Source organism: Cibotium barometz, chromosome 61 (assembly GCF_041138505.1).
Source record: "Cibotium barometz isolate CiBa-2024 chromosome 61, ASM4113850v1, whole genome shotgun sequence".
NCBI classification, from domain to species: Eukaryota; Viridiplantae; Streptophyta; class Polypodiopsida; order Cyatheales; family Cibotiaceae; genus Cibotium; species Cibotium barometz.
In genome coordinates this window covers 27938312-27959672 of record NC_141106.1, presented here as the reverse complement: position 1 = coordinate 27959672, position 21361 = coordinate 27938312, and the positions used below count along the sequence as shown (strand labels likewise).

Sequence of the window (21361 nt, the reverse complement as noted above, 5' to 3'; positions counted from 1 at the left end):
AAAAATCTATTTTTTTACTATTTTCTTTGGTCCTTAGTCCACCTCTTCATCTTATGTGAGCATTTACTCATTTTTGGGGAGGTTTTTCTTTATTTCTTCAATTTATCTCCTCCCTACATTTGGATTAATCTTATTGGTCCCTCAAAACCTTAATCTAAAATTTTTAAAAAATCTGGACCCTTAGGCTAAGGTTTTTTGAGCAGATTATAATTTATTTCTAATGCACCTTAGGAATTTCTTTTTAAACTTCTATTTCGGGGGAATTTATTTTAATAAGAAAGGATATTTTTCCATCCAAAGATATCTAAAAACTGAATTACCTCTCTGTAGAACATTTTCTCTCTCTAGGCCAAAACATGTAGAAACAAGATCTTTTTATTATTCTGAAAAGGGGATTGATTATGAGGGAAGAAACTGGATATCTTGAGGGGCAGGGGAGGAATCTTACATCCTCTCCCACTTGAAAAATACGAGATGTCCTCGTCTCACAAACTGGGGGTAATCCCGCATCAGTTCGGTGTCTTTCTCCCAGGTGACGTCTTCAAAAGGATAGAACTTCCATTTGACTAATAATTCTCTTAGAATTTTATTCCTGAGAACCTTCTCTCGAACATCAAGGATTTCTTCAGGTTGGAGTTCCATCAGCCCTTTGGTTGAAGAAGTTAAGAGTTCATCATTAAGCACATGATTCGGACTCGGTACGTACTTCTTAAGTAGGCTGACATGAAATATATTATGTACTTTGAGATGAGGAGGCAGAAGAAGTTCATAGGCTAAGTCACCTACTTTCTTTGTAATTAGATATGGCCCACAGTATCTAGGGGATAACTTCTTGTACTTTCCAAGAGATAGAGAACTTCTTTTGGGGTGTGCTCGAACGAAGACCATATCTGCTTCTTCAAAATTTCTGCCTGACCTCTGCTTATATTTGCATACTGCTTCTATAGTTTTATATCCTTGCGGATTGACTGTGTCTACTGCTCCATGTCGTCAAGCATTTGTCTGAACATCTCAACCCTAATCAATGGGTTGGACCAAGTTAATGGTGTTAGGCAGTCTTGTCCATACAGAGCTTTGAAAGGGCTCATCCCGATACTTCGGTGATAAGAAGCATTGTAGGCGAGCTCGACTAGGTGCAGATAGCTTAGCCACTTCTTGGGTTCCCCTTTCTGTTTGACCATCGGTCTCGGGGTGGTAAGCTATGTTGAGATCCAAGAAAGTTCCTACTGCTTTGAAACATACAGTCTAGAATCTTGATGTGAACTTGGGATCTCGATCACTTACTATTCTCCTGGGTAGACCATGCAATTTGAAGATTTTCTTGAGGAACACTCTGGCCACATCCACTGTAGGGTAGGTTTCTTTTGTTGAAATCAGATGGGCAACTTTGGTTAGTCTATCAACTACTACGAAGATGGAGTTGTAACCTGATTGCACTGAAGGTAGTCCAGTAATAAAATCCATACTGATACATTCCCACTGGGGGATGTCTAATGGATGTAACTTTCCAGGCATTTTTACTCTCTTTGCTTTGACTTTGTGACATATCAAGCATTGACGTACATGATTAAGTATATCCTTTTTTAGTCCAGGCCAAAAGAAGCTTTTCTTTATAGACATGTAGGTCTTGATGAAACCTGGATGTCCTGCTATAAGGTTATCATGGGCTTCATTCAAAGTTTGACCCTTAGTCCCCTCATCATTGGGAATGCATAGCCTGCTATTGTAATACATAATTCCATCATTCAGGCTGTACCCTTGAACTCGGTTCACTCCTGAGGAGTTTTGCTTTCCTACATAAGTAGGGTAGTAATAGGGCCAAAGAATCTATCCTGCATGATCTTCTCTCTTGCTTCATTAATCAATGGATTTGTCACCACTGTGATTGCAAGCAAGGAGGCTTTTCTGCTGAGGACATCTGCTACCACATTTTCTTTGCTTGGGCGGTACTTGATTTCAAAATCAAATTCCTGCAGGGTCTACATCCACCTTCTTTGGCGCATGTTGAGATCCTTCTGAAAGATCCACTTTAAGCTCTGATGATTCGTCTCATCAAAGTGAATCTTTGACATAGTAGGTAATGTCTCCACAACTTCAGGGCCTAGACTATTGAAAGTAGCTCCAGGTTGGATAGCATAATTTCTCTCATCTGTTCTGAGTTTTCGGGATTCATAGGCCACTACATGACCTTCCTGCATGAGCGCACCTCCCAGGGCAAAACCACTGGCATCAGTTACTACCTCAAAGGGTAGAGAGAAATCTGGCAACTTCAGAATGGGATTGGTTACCAAGGCGGTCTTTAGCTTATCAAAAGCACTCTGACACCTGGCAGACCATTGGAACGAGTTAGTCTTCTTGAGAAGATTAGTCAAGGGGAAGCTATGAGAGTATACTTAGGTATAAAAATTCTATACCAACAAGTTAATCCCAAGAATCCCTTGACTTCTTTCACTGTCTTTGGTTCAGGCCAATCTATGACTACTTGGACTTTTGTGGAATCTGGAGAAATTCTATCTTTGGATACCAAGAAGCCCAAGTATTCAACATGGTCATAGAAAGTGCATTTGCTCTTTTTTGCAAAGAGTTGGTGCTTCCTTAGAATCTCAAGAACTTTTTGGACGTGAGCTTCATGGTCAGCTCTTTGAGTAAATCAGAATATCATCAAAGAGAACAAGAACAAAATCATCCAAGTATTCTCTGAGAATGTCCTGCATTAGGTGATTGAATGTAGGTAGGGCATTTTTCAATCCAAACAGCATGACTGTAAATTCATAGTGCCCATAGCGAGTATTGATGGCTATCTTTGGGATATCTTGCTCATTAGTCCTGATCTGGTAACACCCTGATCTGGTAATACCCTGATTTGAGATCTATCTTTGTGAAGATCTGGGCTCCACTTAGCCTGTCCAGAAGCTCATCAATTCTGGGGATAGGATACTTATTCTTAACTATCAGAAGCTGATTGAGACCTCTCTAATCCACACAGTCTTAGTGTTCCATCCTTCTTTTTCTGAAAGAGAACTCGCGCTCCCCAAGGTGAAACTCATCATACTCACTCAACCATTCTGGTTCTTTAGCTTTTAACTTTGTGTCTATCGGATTCATTTTGATAACATAACTGAGCTGGTTCTTTCTAAGTCCTTTCAATAATTTAGAAGCTTTACTAATTGCAGATGTGGGGATCTGAAAACTCCAGTTCCTTGAACTTTGATCCCATGAAGGTCATGGAAGGAAATGTATCCATTGTGAGAGTGAATGTCAGCTTGATTTTTGTGGAGCCAATCCATTCCAAGGATTCCGTCAAAAACTCCTAAAGGTAGGACTCTGAACTGACAGTTAGTTACATTCCCATCTAAATTAAATTGAATGATCTATCTCATGGTGGTGAGTGAAAAGAATCTTCCCACTGGCCAATTCAACTTGCATAGGTTTCCCTGATTTCTGTTCTAAGACTAGCTTACGCAAGCATCCAGGGGAGTCTGCTTTCTCGCGGAGTTGATGAGATTTTCGAAGGCAAAGGCGATCATATCTTGACTCTGGGAAAGTTCAAGAATGCTAGACAGATTTGGGGTATCCATCTTAAAATTCACTTCAATTTATGAGTTTTCAATTTATGAATTCATTTCAAACATAATGTTAGCAAGTGAAAACATTATTTCCCAGATTTACTTTAAAATTTTAGGTAATTTTTGCTGTTGATTCATAAGTTTACAACAGCGCTCTAATACCTGTGAGGTCCCACTGCCCCCTCAGTGCATCGGATTTCCGTTTGCTAGCATAGCGGAAGTAGTTTCCTCTTGCGCGGGATAGGGTTTCCCACTTGGGGCCTCGCCCTCAAACGTCCGGACACGAGACTAATCTGGTGGTCATTCCGAAACCAGAACCGGGAAAATTTCCCTTGCCCGAAAAACGGGGATGATTCCACCTTTTTGAATTTCTTAACGAATTTTCTAACGGGATCAAGAGAACTAAACTATCCTTCACCTTATTAAATCAGATAGAAGGAAAACTATTACAGACTTAACTTGAAGAAATCAACGCTTTTTTTCTAACTGAATCAGGCACATCCGTTGATCTAATCATTAGAGAAGTCTTCAGGTTTTTATTTAACTACTCGAGTTCTAAGCGTATTCTTTTATTCAATTTCATTATTAAAACTTCACTGATTCTAACCTAACCCCATCCGGACCATGGGGTAGCCCACCACCCACCCAACCACTGGAATCGGTAGAACTAGATAATTACTCACCCACCCATAATTACTCACCCACCCATAATTACTCACCCACCCATAATTGAATGCCTTTCTTAACTTTTTCTTTCGAATACAGATATGCACCCACTCCTCTTTAAAACTTTAACTTATAAAACAATCCATTGACAAAACAATTATGGTTTACAGACATCATAACTCAAAAATTCCATCCAGTCCCGTGTTTCTCAAAAAACAGAATCACTCTGGACTCTTCGTTGAGACCAGTTGGTCAGCAACAAGATCCAGTAACAGATTACAATAATCATTCATCCATTAGACAGTCTTCCACGACATACGCATGGGTGTCCTAGGCACCGTGAGCCTATGCATCGCCTGGTTAGAACCCTCTAGGATCCTCCTTAGGTGTCCTAGCACTTTACTCAGGGATTGCTTCGTCGGCCCTCGTCCATCATACCAAAAGTGCACCATTTTAACTGTACCGAGGCTGGTCAAGACCTGGGCAGGCTTTGCCGCGTGAGCTGTCCCTTTGAACACTCCCCACCAGCTGTTGCAACCAAACTTTTCTTAGAAAAACATATACTAAATGCTCCCTCCAGCATTCTGGCATAAGACAGTCCTTTAAGAAAACATGGTTTCTATGCAAGTTTTCAGTTTGATTTTCATTTGAATATAAGGAGTATTTCTTGAATCAGTATCCCTAAAACTTCTTGATCGTATTTCTGAATTTCATAACAAAATTCTTCGAATTCTGTAACCTTGATCCATAGCTCAGTTTGAAGGGTCTCAAACTTAGTTTCAGATTTGGTGGGAGATTTGAGAGTATTTTCGTGAACTGGTCACATCTTCATTCCTCAAAACTGATGAAAGAGTTTGGTCTTGGTCATAGTCTGATTCAAGGTTCGAATCTGATAAGATTTTTCTTGAACTATCTTTCTCGAAAAGGTTTGATAATTCAGTTGCTAATTTTTCCAGAACTATCTTTCTCGAAAAGGTTTGATAATTCAATTACTAATTTACTGAATTTCATTCATCGAATATTCACCTAACTGATTTCTAAATTAATTATGAATTCCGATGAGGAATAAGTTAATCATTTATCTGGAGATTTTGATCTCCCTAACTTGTTTACTCAGACCGTGGGAATGCCGGTGACTTTGTCTGATTCTATGAAGTTGTCCTCATCAATCTCATCGGAGCTCCCTAGTTCCACTACCAATTCCTCCATTCCTCCTCCAAGACTTCCTTCCATTTAATCTTTCCACCATAGAATCGTGCTACCTTGAAGTAAGGTGACAATGGGAATCTCGACTTGTGAAGAGATGGAGGAAAGACTTGCAATGTCTCTTGGAATGGGTCCATGGATCATATTATCCCTATTCATGCTTAGACTTTTTAAGGTGTAGGGTATTGGGATATGAGCTTCCATATCAATTATTTTTGGGTGATCGTCCCTCATATATTTTAAGATATGTAGAGGGTCTACCTGGTGTGGGACCAACATGGCTTTTGGATCTATCTTACGGGGCGAGGAAGTTTCCCAGAGAGTGCTTGGTTATCAGGACCTCTGTCAAGCTTTTGGTTTTCCTTAGTTGGTTGTAATTTCACCATAGGGAAACTTTCCACAACATGTGCTGCTTTGGGTTTCTCCTCTAATCAATCTTTACACTCCATGACCAACACTGAGCAGCCTTTAGCTTTTTCTTCTCCTCTATATAGTTTGGGTATTCAGCTAACTTTCAAGATAGACGTTTGGGATCTATTGACCTCTTTCTTGAGACTCGGAAGATGGTAGAATCTTCTCCTCATCGTATGAGGAAGATGACACATTGGTGGTGGCCCCCTTGTTGCTCTTGACCACATGAGGTATCCCATTACCAATATTTGTGGCCTTTTTCTTCCCACGAGTGCCTAGTTGTGTGTGCTTGTTTGGGGACTTCTTTAGGGGATAAAATCCTTGCATCTTCTGGGGTTCCTTGGTTTTGCGATGTAGATGCTTCAACGGTAGCATGTGTTGAGATATTCAAGCTCGATGTCAGTGTGAGCCAGCTATGCTATGTGCTGGCAGATTAGGTAGGAACATGTGTGAGACATAAATGACCGCGTGTCCAGCTGGTCATAGTGTGTGTGGACATTACATTAGGTTTACCTTGTAGTGTGGACATAACACTATGTTGTGTTCTCCTTTGTGTGTGAGAGAGAGATGGTGACTATGGCTTCTCTCCTTCTTTATGGTTGATGATTATGGATTAGGGTTTGCTTCTCTTGTGTGTGTTACATCCTGCTCCTGTTTTTTATCATGGTATCAGAGCCAAGAGCTCATTAGCTGAGTTGTGAGAGTGAGTGAGAGAAGAGGGAAGAAGAAGAAAAAGCTGTGAAGGAAGCCATTGGAGCTTGGAGCAAAGGAAAAGCTGTGGAGCACACACCGGCATCAGATCTGAGAGCTAAGGACCATTGGTGAGTGTAGCAAGACCCCCTCTGCGGATTGTAGGTATCAAAGAGCAAGTTCAGTGAAGATTGAAGTGCATAGAGCAAGTGAAAAATTCTGGTTTTTTCTCAAAGCTTCCATGGAAAGCTTGAAGTGAATGTATACTCTTGGCAAATGTATACACAAAGGCACATGTATTCGGGCTTGCAAATGTATTAACAAAGTGGACACAAACAACATACAGAATCTTGAAGCAGATTGATGCATACAGATTTGAGCAAAATCAAATGAAAGTGAGTTTATGCAAAAATTTCTGGTTTTTCACAAAAACAGAAAACATACCCCCCGTGGAGGATCAATTGCAGGAGCTAGAGGCAAAATTGAGCTAAACCCTTCATACCCAAGGTAGATTAGGTCATTGCTAAGAGGCCTATCTATTCAATTGTGATTTCCCCTCTCTCTACAGCCCTCTGGAGTAGGCGGTGCATGAAGATGCAGAATTCTGGACAGTTTTCAAAGATTTCATCCTAATTCACTCATTTGGACACCAAATTGAATGCTTTAAAGCTTGGAGAGTTTAGAAAAGACATTGCTAAGGACTTGTGATGCTTGGTTGCAGCTCATTTCATGGATTTGGAGCTCATTGAAGTGATTTATCAGAGGTGTGCAGGTTTACAGAAATTCTGTCCAGAAACAGAGCATTTTTAATCAAGGCATTAATCTTTGCCTATATCAAATTGGCCAAATTCCTCTGGTACAAGTAGAGTCCTATGAGTTGCTAAACTTTTGAATCAAAAAGTTTTGGATTTGGAGAAGATTTGAAGGAGATAGAGCAATTTTAGTGAGAGGTGGTATCTGACAGGTGCAGAAAAATTCAAACCAGAGGTTACAAAAATTGGTGGTTCTCATTCCCCTTGAAGAATTGGATCAAACCCTTCTAGGATATGTTGGAGAAATGTGTTGGGAAGCTAATTCAAGTTGAATCATTGCATTTGGACAAGATTTGAAGGATTTAGAGCATAATCTTGACTGGTTACTGGCGAGAATTTACTGGCGAGAAAAAAACCAGAAAATTTTTTGTGAAGGAGTTTCATTTGATTTCATCTTTGATCGAGTGTACATTGTTGGTGAACCATTGTGGGATGTTAATGCACACAATTTGCAAGCATTTGATGTGATTTGAAGAGATTTGGAGCATTACAGGTACTTCGTACATTGTGATCGAAAGGGTACATCTACTCTATTTTTTTGCAACAATGGGAGATGGTCCGATACAGATTGTTGGAGAGAAGCTTGATCGCACTAACTTTCAAGTGTGGAAGTTTCGAATGAAGAGTTTTTTGAAAGGCAAAGGTTTATGGAGTCTTGTCTCGGAGGAAGATCCGGAGCCATACCTACCTCCTCAACCAAATAATGCTCAGTTACTGGCTCACAAGCAATGGGTAGAGCGGTCCTCGAAGGTGTTGCATTATTTTTCAATATGTGTAACAGATGCCTTGCTTATTCACATCCAAGATGCAGATACACCGAAAGAAGCATGGGGTATCTTGTGCAGAATGTATGAGACAGACACTGGTGCCAGGAAGATACAACTAAAGCAACAGATTCACAGTGTAACACGAAGGAATCGGAGTATACATGAGTATGTTCAGGAAATCAAGGGTTATGCTGATTCCTTGTCATCAATCCATGCCCCAATGGATGATGATGATTTGGTTGCACTCACGTTGCGTGGTTTAGGCAAAGAATACAAATCTTTTGACACTTCCATCTCAGTAAGGTTGGGAGGAATGCCAGACTTTAATGAGCTTGTGTCATTGCTCATTGTGGAAGAATTGAAGCTTGGCCTTGGTGGTATGAGTGTTACAGGTGGTGCATCCTCGTCAAGCAATGATGAACATGCAAGAAATCAAGCTTTTTACTCATCTAGAGGATTTCGAGGTAGGGGGAGATTCGCATCACGTGGACGTGGTGGTAATGGTCGTGGATGGCAGGATAGGCCTCCACAGCAGAATTTTCAGCCTTCATATGGTGCTCGAGGTGGTCGTGGTTATGCACCTCAGCGAGGCAGAGGTAACCCCCGTGGACGAGGACGTTGGCAAGGCCAACAAAATTCTCTGCAAGATGTGGAATGCCATTATTGTGGCAAATATGGTCATATGGCGAGAGATTGCTTTCGCAAACAGAATGATTTGAGAGGGGGAAGAGCACAACGTGGTGGTCATTATGGTGGAAACTATGCACAACATGGTGGCAACTATGCATCAAGTAGCAATGATGGAACTGCAAATCATTTGTTTGCCATGAAGCATGTTGTGGGTTCTATGACAACAAATGCTGAGAATGATGATACATGGTACATGGACTCAGGAGCATCAAACCATATGACATGTCATGGAGAATGGTTTGAGCACATGAAGCCAATGGATGTGAAGGGCTATGTGGAAACAGGTGATGATACCCAGCATGTCATTACACATGTTGGAAGTGTACCATTGGTCATGCATAATGGTCAGACAAAGTCTATGTCAGATGTGCTGTATGTGCCTTCGATCACTAAAAGCTTGGCCTCAGTTGGTCAAATGGTAGAACAGGGATTACAGGTTAGATTCAATGAGCATGGATGCTTCGTTGAAGACTTTAAACATGGATGTAGAGTGATTGCTAAAGGCAAGAAAGAAGGAAGACTGTTTAAGCTGGATGCTGGAATTCCTGAGCTAAAATCAGCCATGTTCTCAAAGAGCAGGAATGTGGTACAGGATATTGACATGTGGCACAAGAGGATTGGTCATGTCAATATACAGAGATTAAAGAACATGCAAACAAGGGGCATTGTCAGTGGATTGCCTCGATTCAAATATGATGGTCATATGCATGTTTGTGAAGCCTGTCAGTTTGGAAAGCAGGCACGGTTGAGGTTTCCTAGAGAAGGAAACATGAGTAATAGACCACTTGAAATAGTGCACAGTGATGTATGGGGCCCAGCACAAAACCCATCTATCAAAGGCAGTTTATACTATGTTACATTCATTGATGACTTTAGCAGGATGACATGGATATACTTTCTCAGGGAGAAGAGTGAAGTATTGGAAAAATTCATGGATTTCAAAGCTTTTGCAGAAAAGCAGTATGGCTGTTGGATTAAATGTCTGAGGACAGATGGAGGTGGTGAATACACCTCAAAGGCCTTTGAGCATTTCTTGAGGAAGCATGGGATAAGGAGACAGTTGACATGCAGGTATACACCTCAGCAGAATGGTGTGGCTGAGAGAAAGAATCGTGTCATATGTGAAGTGGCAAGGGCAATGCTCAATGAAAAGAGCATGCCAGATTACTATTGGGCAGAAGCATGTGCTACTGCAGTGTATATCCTGAACAAATCACCTACAGCAGCCATTCATGGAAGCACGCCTGAGATGCGGCTCACAGGTTATAGGCCAGACATTGGACATCTTAAAGTCTTTGGATGTGTAGCTTATGTTCATGTGCCTGATGAAAGAAGACGGAAGTTGGATCCTAAAGCAGAGAAATGTGTCTTTGTTGGATATGCACAGGATCGCAAAGCTTACAAATGCTATAACCCTCAAACTAGACAAGTAGTCATCTCACGGGATGTTGTATTCGATGAGCTTGCTAGTTGGTATAAAGCCAAAGATGAGGGAGTCATTGACACACTTGAGGCGAATGTGCCTGTGAACTTGCCATCACAAGCAAGTTCTAGTTCTACTACTATGTCTGGGCCAGCAGAAGCTGAGAGTAGTAGCAGTGTACGTCCATGGTCAGGACGTCTGAGACATGAGAGTGTGAGCACTGGGAGTAGTGCTATGGATAAAGGCAAGAAGAAAGTCGAAGGAATTGGGATCACAGGTTATGAGTCCTCTAGTTCTGAGAGTTTGGATGAGGAACTCGGGATACCTGTTGTACGCACACCTGGTGTTAGGCAGGACAAATATGTGCCACCACATGCTCGTGTTACAGGTGTACAGAGTGACCCGCATGCATTGCGGAGATCCCAGAGAGTCAGATATCCAGTGGAAAGATTGACATATAGAGATTTTGCTATGCATTATGCATACATGACATCTATGGTAAAGCATGTGGAACCTACATGCTATACAGAGGCTATTGGAGAGCATGTATGGCAGAAAGCAATGGATGTGGAGATGGACGCATTGGTCCATAATGATACATGGGACTTGGTTGCTCTACCAAAGGATAAGAATGTTATTGGATGTAAATGGGTTTACAAAGTGAAGTGCAAATCTGATGGGTCTATTGAGAGACATAAGGCAAGATTGGTAGCAAAGGGTTATGCACAGACCCAAGGATTGGATTATGATGAGACGTTTAGCCCAGTGGCTAAGATGGGTACAGTGAGAGCAGTCATTGCTATGGCTGCAGCTAATGGCTGGGAAATGCATCAGATGGATGTTAAGAATGCATTTCTGAATGGAGATCTACAAGAGGAAGTATACATGGCACAGCCAGAAGGGTATGTACACCCTAGATATCCCACTCACGTATGCAGGTTGAAAAAGGCATTGTATGGTCTGAAGCAAGCACCACGTGCTTGGAGTGATAAGATGAGCAGATATCTTATCTCACTTGGTTTTCAGACTTCTACAGCAGATTCTTCACTGTATGTGAAGAAGACACAGCATGGGATTGTTTTATTGGTCATCTATGTGGATGACTTGATTATTACAGGTGATCATAGTGCAGATGTGATGCATGTCAAGAAAGCTTTAAGTGGGAAATTTGACATGAAAGATCTTGGTGAGTTGAGATATTTCCTTGGCATTGAAGTGGTGAAAGATCATGCAGGTACTTGGTTAGTACAGCGCCAATATGCATTGGATATGTTGGCAAAGTATGGCATGACAGGGTGTAAGCCTATGAGTACACCATTAGAGCAAAATGTGAAGTTGCGGGCTGATTATGGCGAGGAATTGGATGATCCTTCCATGTACAGGAAGCTGGTTGGTAGTCTCATATACATGACTATCACACGCCCAGATTTGAGTTATGCAGTGGGGCTAGTCAGCCAGTTTATGCAGAGCCCCAGGAAACCACATTTGGATGCAGTGAGACGCATCATGAGATATGTGAAAACCACAGCACATTATGGTTTATTCTATGAGAGTGGTAAAAGCTTGGACATACATGGCTACACAGATGCTGATTGGGCAGGTAGCGCATATGACAGGAGGTCTACTAGTGGATATGCTTTTACACTTGGCAGTGCTGTGGTGAGTTGGAGTAGCAAAAAGCAACCTACAGTTGCCTTATCCAGTACAGAGGCTGAGTACAGAGGTGCAGCCATTGCTACTTGTGAGGCTATATGGTTAAAGAGTCTCTTGGCAGATTTATGTGAGCCTCTTGATGGCAAAGTTGTCATACATTGTGACAACATGAGCAGTATGCAGTTGGCAAAGAATCCAGTGTTTCATGCGAGGACCAAACACATAGAGGTCCATTATCACTTTGTCAGAGAGAAGGTGCTGGATGGTACAGTTGATCTTCAGTATGTGAAGACTGATGAGCAGGTGGCAGACATCTTCACGAAGCCACTTAGCAGGGAGAAGTTTGAGTACTTCCGGACTATGTTGGGAGTACATGGGATGAGCTTGAGGGGGAGTGTTGAGAGTCTTGATATCCCAAGCTCATCTACATCTTCATCGGCAGTACATCATGAGCTTGAGAGGGGCTGTTGAGATATTCAAGCTCGATGTCAGTGTGAGCCAGCTATGCTATGTGCTGGCAGATTAGGTAGGAACATGTGTGAGACATAAATGACCGCGTGTCCAGCTGGTCATAGTGTGTGTGGACATTACATTAGGTTTACCTTGTAGTGTGGACATAACACTATGTTGTGTTCTCCTTTGTGTGTGAGAGAGAGATGGTGACTATGGCTTCTCTCCTTCTTTATGGTTGATGATTATGGATTAGGGTTTGCTTCTCTTGTGTGTGTTACATCCTGCTCCTGTTTTTTATCAGCATGAGCTATGGCTCTCCTTTTACTTTGCAGTTTAGTGACCGCATTTAGAGGCACCATGTGTATGAAGCCATCTAGTATGCTCAACAAGTTAAGGCTCTTGCTAGCTTAGCTTCATTCCCTTTCCCAATTGTTCCTTTTGTTAATGGGAAATCCTTATGCATATGGTCTATCCCACAGCCTGTGCATAAAGGAGTTAAGGGAGGAGTCATCACACAAGAGTACTAGCCATCCTTTCTTGATCGGACACTCAGCTATTCGATGAGGCCCAGCACAATGATAGCATTGCATAGGCAATCGTTTAGCCATGCTATTCAAGTCTTGTCCCCAACCATGAGGTTGCGGGCTACTAGTAGGTACACGGGGTACATGTGTCCACCCTCCATGACATAGTAAATTCAGATTTATGGGGTTGGGCTTCTTGACTCAGTGGGTTCAAAGGTGGTATTGTTAATGGCTTCTCCCTCCTCACTTTTTTTAAAGATCTCTATTAAGGTCACCTAAGTGAACAGGGGTCACTCAAGGTAATGGTGGTTACACGGGGGAAGAACCAGGGGTGGTAAGGGTACCTTGAGCACCCTAAGAATTCCTCTCGGGGACACTTCATGGCCTAGTTGAGGTGCAATGTGTTGCATGGGGGCGGGCAAGGCCAATGGTTTTCTAGGATTTAGTGGCAAAGACTAGGGTAGATCCCATGCTTGAGTAGCTCTTTGGTAGTAACAATTGGAGGTTCCATGATTGCTTCTCCTTTGGCATAACATAGTAGAGAGTGGGTCGGGGTCTGGACACTTTGTACTAGTGTGGTCAGCTTGACAAATGGGGCACCATACTAGTTATCTATTAGGGTAAAGATGGGGCTACCCAACTTGGTCATGGCCTTGGCCTATTCTCAAGTGTTGGGTCATTTGCTCCATTAATGCAGTTGCTAACTGTTCCACTTGCTATTATGAAGAGGAATCTTTTCCCTTTCCCTTAGATTTTGTGCTAGTAGTTTTGAAGGAAGCTTTAGAAGTGCCCTTGTGTAATTCTCAAAAACAAGTTTCCTTGAAATTGTCCTCGAAATCCACGGCAGTTCTATAGCATTGCCATATCATCACCAAATTTGGGGCCTTCTTGAATATGTAAAATTTTCCATCATGCTATATATCATTAGAAGGTCTTGAAGAGTAGACTCCAAATACCAAAACTCTATTCACTTCTGAGTTGATTTGCCAACCAAAAAATCACCATGATCTCATTTTTATAGAGAGAGAATGTGTACAAATCCTTAAAGGGCCCAATTTGAGTCCACATTTCCCCTAATGGTTTATTTCTCTCTTGTCTTGGCCCATTGCACATTAGCTAAGCAAGTGTTGGTGGAGAAATTCCTGAAGCTACCCCCCTCCGTATTTCCATGGCTATCCTCAACATTTTCACTGTCAGTCTTGCCATGGGGCTGGAGCTAGTGTAGGTTGGGGTATGATAAGCAGCAGGGAAGCTAGGCCTGGAGGATAGTGTCATCTATGGTCCTTGCCATAGTGGTGGGCCAAAATGTGCTTCACAGAGGGATCCACATGTACACTCCGTGAAATAGATAGTGGTTGTGCATTTGTTCCATGTGTTGGCTGAAATGTTATGTGTGGGCTCATTCTCTTTGGTAAGAGGTCTTTGGACCTTGGTGATTTGGCTCTTGACCTACGTTTAGTGTTGGCCTAAAATCAAGGTACGAATCTTCCATTACAATAGTGGGCATGGCTCCCCACACTGCTGGATTAGTCTAGATTGGGTTATTGGAGCTCTGCCCCACCTCTGGTCTAGGGTCTAGCAGCAGTGTGATGGTTCTCTCTAGCTGATATTCCATGCATGTGTCCCTAGGATGAGGCTCTTCCGAATACCCGTTTCCCAAGATAAAGTTTCTTAATCTTGAGGCAAGACTCCTTTGTGAATATGCAGGGGATCCTTAGTGTTGCAACTTGCAAGATAGTGCATCCCATTTGTTTTTGCTAGTATTGTCAAGGAATAACACCATTTGGCTCCACTATGTGTTGACTAAAGGATCAAATCGCACAAATGATTACGCATTCAATGTTTCAACGTCATCAAATAGAGGGTTGTTTCACACAAATTTCCCTAACTGTAGGTGCAAGATCACACTCCTTTTTTTTAAAGGCTTACGAACGCTTGTTCGCTAACAAAAAAATAGATTTTCTTTTGTTAGGGTACGGACGTGGCGGTCGTGTGTTGAAGTTGGTACGGTCGTGGATCTATAAGAGAACGGGTGTTCCCTAGTGAAGGAATGGGCATTCACAAATGTGGATATGCTGAGAAATGGTCATACATTGGTGAGGGAACGGTTGTTCACTTGGTGAGGGTACGACTGTCACACTTGGGGAGGGTACGACCATGTCTAGTATTTGTAAAAACATTTTCAATATAGGTATTGTCGTTCACTTGAGGAAGGTAGGTTCGTTCACTTGTTAGGGAACAGACATACATTTGTGAAGGTACGGGCATATTCTTACAGAAACTGGTGACAGGTATCTTGAATGCGCTGTCCCAGAATGATGTATCTTCTAATAGCTCCCCTCAGATATTTTCGTGACAATACATCTGTACTCCTTTTATACCCTTTTTAATGCACTTTATGCTCTCTTTAATGCACTTTATACCCTTTTTGATGCACACTAAGGTAGATATGCGAAGATCCTGCCCACCACAGAGGAAGCGAACGGACGTGACTCAAAAGCGTACGGCCGTACCTCTGAGAAGTGAGTGGATGTTCACTTCTGAGAAAAGCTAGCCAAGGCTGAACGTGCCAAGTTTCTCCTATGGTTTCTCAGTGATTTTAGCCCTTCCAAGATGATTTTTTATGTTTTTCTTTTTGTGGATGGCTTAGGCTAACCCCAAGCTATCCAATGATGCCTAGAATGCCTAATTAAACCTAATGACCTAAGATTAATTGTGAGATAAAGCTAATATATAATTTTTAGCTAATTGAAGAAAAACAATAAATTAATGGACTCAAGAGCAAGGTTAGGGCACTTATTTGTAGTTCCTGATTTTGATATAGCTTTCCAAGATCCTCATGCTTCAATTGCTCCATTGAACTCCAATGTATGAAGAAAAACAAAATCAAACCAATCAAAATGCATCTCATGAACTATTTCTACTGGTGGATTTGCATTCCAATCGGGGAAAATCTAGACTCTAGCTAAGGGATAGGATGTGGAGGAGGGCCCTAAGCTAAATGAATTCCCCGGTATCGGTGCCAAAGATGTTCATCAAAATGAGCGTGCTTCCTTACACAAAGAGAAGAGAAAAGAGACAATGCAAGGATTGGTTTGGGAACTAGCATTTAGCCGACTCTAATGAGGGTTAACTCCTCGATGTCAGGCCGCCAAGGGTCACTCCACAACCACTTATGTCAATCAAGTGGAGCTTTCCACAAGCTAGGTGAGGAGTAATGAGAGAAGGAGCTATCGCGAGCTCAACTCCTACCCAATACCTTCATGTGTGCAAGAGAGAAGGTGTGAGAGAGAGAGAGAGAGAGAGAGAGAGAGAGAGAGAGAGAGAGAGAGCAAGTAGAATAAGAAGAGGCAAGCAATGAGAACCTCACATACATGCACACACACACAATCAAGCAATCAAGCAATCAAGCATGGATGCACACAAGCTTACAACCATAGCCACGAGAGAGAGAGAGATAGAGAGAGAGAAACTCAATTGTAATAATGGGATTGTCCCTTTTCATATTTCATAAGTCACTTATATACATGAGCTCTCTTTTTACAATGGCTGACTGCCTATCCTATAATTGGGCGCCCAAAATTGGTTCTTCTAGCTCTATGTACACCTAGGCTTATGCTCATGGCCAGCATAACATAACTCATAAGCTCAGTCATCCCATATATCTTTAACATGAAGTGTTGAGCGCGGTTTACATAAAAATGAGTTACATGAAGCATAACCACACTTAAAATAATGTTAACGAGTGTGGCAGTTGGTATGCACACTCCCTATTTTTTATGTGTACCTAGGTTCGGATCATGAAGAGAAGGGAGAACATGGTTTCATGTAAATCCCTAAGGTTTGCTTGAATATTGGATGTTTCAAGTGGTCATTGACCAACATAAAATTCTAAAATATATGGCACTAAAACATGTTTTAAATTGAGGATGCTTGCTTTTTATTTCAAAGGTTCATATTGACATTTGATTTGGTAATAAATTAAAAGAAATCTTTTTTCCAAGAAGTTGAATGTTTGTCGCTATTCTCTTTAATAATGCACTAATGCATCAGCTCTCTCTCATAGGATTCTATGTTCTACTTGAGGTTAGCTCTCTTGCCAAGGTTGATAAGGTGATTAATACTTGCACTGCTCCCTTTTCTTACACTAGCTACTGCTAACGCACAGTACTTAAAAAGGAAGCGAAGTTATTCTATTAAGATTATAATAGTGCTTTAGGGCAAGACGAGCGCTGACCGCTTCCTCGCTTATCTAGCCACGCAGGCATACATAATATAGGCAGTTTAAGGCACGGACGGGTAAGTTTCTATTCAGCCATTGCGATACTTTTCCTTCTCGCGGTGCTCGTAAACGGCATAGCCGCCGGAGCCGAGAGCTGCCAAGCCTGCGACCTCGGCCTCCTGCTTGTGCTTGGCGCAGTGCGCTGGGTCGGTGCTGGCTTTGTGACCTTCATACTGAAATATGATCATCAAGCGATTAGGTAGTGAGCAGTAATTATTAGAGATCAGCAAAGGCCGAAACGGCTCTGCAGGAGATGATGGGTATGAGAAATGAAGCGTTAATATTATAATAATACCAGAGCGAAGGCTCCCGCAGCCACAGCACCCAGCTCGCCCAAGCGTTCGTTGCGCTGGTAGTTGGCGTGGTGGTGCTGCCGCGGTGGTGGCGGGCCTTCACGAACGTAGCTTTCGTCGAAGCGTTGGTAGGCGCTCTCGCCCACGTAAGGCTGGGCGGCATACACGCGTTCGCCCTCATACGCCTCGCCGTAGTACCTCTCCTCCTCCCCATCATGATGGCGGTGGCAAGACATGTTTCCTTACTCTTCTTGTTCTTTGGTTACTTCGAGCAACCCTTGCTTGTTTGGAAGAGTGAGTTTCCCACAGGCCCATTTATACAGTTTTTTCCACACCGGCCTTTATCGTTTTTTTTCTATTCTGTCGTCGTCGGACTTTCTAAAGAAGATGCCCGTATTCTAGCGTTAGTGGCCGGAATCGAATCTTGAGTCACTTCTCATTTTGCTTTGATGCTGTTGTTGTTGCAACGCACCTTAAAAAGAGGATTGAGGGTAGGTTAATCATTTTTGGTATCAATTGAGGGTAGGATTGAGTCCACAGAGGAAAGGGAAGTTTGCACACGGTTCTCCACTCCTCAAGGGTATTGTAATGGAAAAAGGCCAAAATTTTAAAAAAATCCAAGGGTAAAGGTTGTGTGTGAATTCCCCTTTAGTTATCGTCGACATTGATTTGACACCACCCCATTTCTCCAATTATAATTGTGCATGATTTATCCAAGAATTGCACATATATCCTCGACAAGAACACACATTTTCTTTCCAAAAACACAATGTGCATTTTATAGAAAATTGAGGACTGACATTTGAAAAATCCCTTGTATTGCCCAGCCACATGCACCCGAACTTTAGTTGGGAACAAATCTTTTACATATTTCTTATCCATAGAACGGACCACTAGCACTCCCATACTCAAGCACCCCAAGGACACCAAAATTTGAGCTTCATCTTCCTAACATGTGCCCTCACGTGGCCCCGTCGTCTTAATGTTGTAAGTGTGCGTTGCATCGATGGAGCAACCAAGGGTACCTAGAGCATGTTAAGGCTTATCTAGACAATCCAAAGCAAGCACATGTGATAACCTCATCTATGTTCACACATAAAGAACACAACAAAGACTCATTAATTAAGACCCCATGAGAGGCCGTTCTTGGGTAAAACATGATCGAGACTTAAAAAAGCCCCCCTTCAATGCAAGTCATCATATCCTTCTTCAATATAGAAAGCCCCTTGTACATATATACACAAATGTTTTGCAACTCTACTAGAAACAAAAATATATTTTGTTCAACCTTGTGCTATATTTTATACTACACAGGTGACCCCCTCCCTCCCCTCCCCTCCCCCAGGTAGACTATACGATAAATGCATAAAGAAAGATTGTGTATACATGTACTGTTCCAATCAAAGGTTGGATTCCTTTGCCTAAATTTGTGAAATTTTAGGTTGAATAGTGTGAGACAAGTTATTACATAGAAGGATGCAATTATATTGATTATGCTTCTTTAGCCCTAATGGTGCAAGTGTTATTTACATAGAAGGATGCAATTATATTTATTATGCTTCTTTAGCCCTAATGGTGCAAGTGTTCAAGCATAGATGTAAAAGTGATGCTCAAATTTAATTGAGAATTTAATCTTATGTTTGGATAAATCAATGTCCATTTGGTTGAGTTCACATTAGCTTTGTAAGTTTGTGGTGAAATGTCATTTTTTATCTTTTTATAAAGAGGTATGGATCAAAGGGTGTAAACTATGTTTGTCCTTTTGATTTATGGATGCTTCATTTAATATTCCGCATAGTCTTTCATCTATAATACACAAAAGACATCATAATAAAGGTACATGGATACATTATTCCTTGAAAAATTAATATCATTTCAAGACTCAAATACTCTCATTGCTTTAATGCTTTTCATTAGGAATTACGATTGATGTACTTTTTAAACTAAACTTTCTTTAACATTAATTTTTTAGTTTTTTGTCAAATTTTTAAAGGAATGATTTTAACTTGGAAGAATAAGTCTATTTTGAGATAACTTTGAGTTTAGCAATAAATATTTCTATAAGTTTAACTTTTTTTTATTTTTTATTGTAGATGTTAGAAAAGCCCCCATATATAACACAAGGAAGGCTAGGCTAATAGATTTTCATATCAATTGAGGATAGGTTATTCAGAATATTAATGTCCTTAGGGTGAAAACACATCAATCTAGAGTGAGAATGTAAGTTAATGCCATTATGGTTTATACAAAATTGAGTCGATAAACGAAAGGGTAATTTACACACAACCTTCACCCTTGGGAAAGAAAAGTGGCCTACAATCCATAGAAAGTAGGGTTTATACAAAAATTTTAGTAGGCCCACCTGTGTGCCCTATACACATAGACTTTCCTTCGTGCCCTCTTTTTTCTTTGAGACCTCTAGTTATGTATAAAAACTATAATGAACTTTACTTAAGTTCTTTCCCTATACTAATAAGTTGAAAATCCATCTTTGATTCTTTCCTCTCAGTTTTTTTTTTGGAAAGTAATTTTTGTCTTATAATATATACATATCCCCATAATTTGTCTAAGAGTCACACATGATTCCTCGATAATCATGCACAACACCCATTGGTTTTGACACGCCATTTCTCTGACTATAATTGCGCATGATTTTTCCAAGAATTGCACATATATCCTCGACAAGAATGCATGCTTCTTTCCAAAAACATAATGTGTAGTTTCTAGGAAATTGAGGATTGACATTTTGAAAAAATTCCTTGTTCACTGTATGGCTAGATAGTTAGCATATGGCTTATGTAGACTTGGCACTCTGTCAAGTAGGATGTATGCTTATGCGGACTATGTGACTACATTAGTGGGTGCTAGATAGAAAGCTAAGGACACATTGTTCTTAAGTAACAAGTCCCGTTTGAGGGTCCAGATGGTCTGAGATGGTCGTGGGAGTTATGTTAAGTCCCTACTACGAGACTTCAAGGCTAAAAAAAAAGTCCCCCTCTTGCAAATCATCTTACCCTTTTTTAATGTAGAAAGTCCCTTATGACATTTTTATACATATGTTTTTTGCAATGCTATGGTGTTCCATGGGAACACTCACGGGAACATGGATTATGGAAGGAGGCCGGAAGCAATTAATGCAAGAGAGTGGGATTGTAGCCATGGGAACATAAAGACGCACATAATTTTTCCATATTTTTATGCCGAAGTGCAATGTAAATCGTTTTAGGCCAATGTGGGTTCTAAATGAGAGTTCTAAGTGTATTAAGCAAGGCTCACTTATGGGGTTGTCCGCCCATGTGTGAAAGAGGACTAGGGTTAGGGTTAAGTGGCATCTCTATAAAAGAGATGTTAGCTAAAGAAAGAGGACGTTTTTGGCCATTCTCATAAGCTATTGAGTGAAGCTCTTGAGCTCTCAAGCTATGGCAACTCTCTAACTCTCTCTCTACTGTACTCTAATGAGCATCAATATCACCACAAATATGTGGTGATATGCTGCCTTTGAAGCACCCCGTGTGAACAACCCTTTAGCCATTTCACACACAAAGTAAAGGGTAGGGTACCTTTGGCCACCCCAGAAAGCTTAGCCTGGAGGTCTTAATCTTTGCATCTTGAAAAGGACACCTAAGGATCAATGAGTATAGCTCCACTTCTTTCTCTTAATCTATTTTAGCATCATTGAAGTAGATTAATCTATGATTAGTTGAATGCTTCTTTCTTTCTCTTGTGTATGCATGCTTGTAGTGTGTGTGTGTGTAGTCTCCATTGATGCAAGCTCTTTTCCACTTCATTGGCAATGAGTTATTCATGGATAGACTCTCTCTATGAGCTTGTGGATTTGTGAATGTTACATTCTATGCTTGCTTAAGCTTGTGGGTTAGTAGATGCACGCTTATGGGTTTGCTGGCATTAGGGAAAGCTAAGATTT

General features: G+C 41.3%; 1 protein-coding gene and 1 long non-coding RNA gene across 2 annotated transcripts in view; one reads left to right on the top strand and one right to left on the bottom strand.

Annotated features, from left to right (window-relative positions):
* Window positions 1-17032: 17032 nt before the first annotated feature.
* LOC147604717 (abscisic stress-ripening protein 2-like) lies at window positions 17033-17752 on the bottom strand. The gene is made up of 2 exons (XM_086794791.1): window positions 17439-17752; window positions 17033-17316 (listed from the first exon to the last, which is right to left on the bottom strand). Exons 1-2 carry the CDS (start codon window positions 17670-17672, stop codon window positions 17173-17175), a joined length of 378 nt encoding a protein of 125 aa, XP_086650917.1. The 5' UTR covers window positions 17673-17752; the 3' UTR covers window positions 17033-17172.
* The window catches only part of LOC147604713 (uncharacterized), a 62951-nt gene continuing 58625 nt past the window's right edge, over window positions 17036-21361 (top strand). Inside the window, exon 1 of the long non-coding RNA XR_015265322.1 lies at window positions 17036-17150. This is a non-coding gene — a long non-coding RNA (uncharacterized LOC147604713). The remainder of the gene's footprint in view (window positions 17151-21361) is intronic.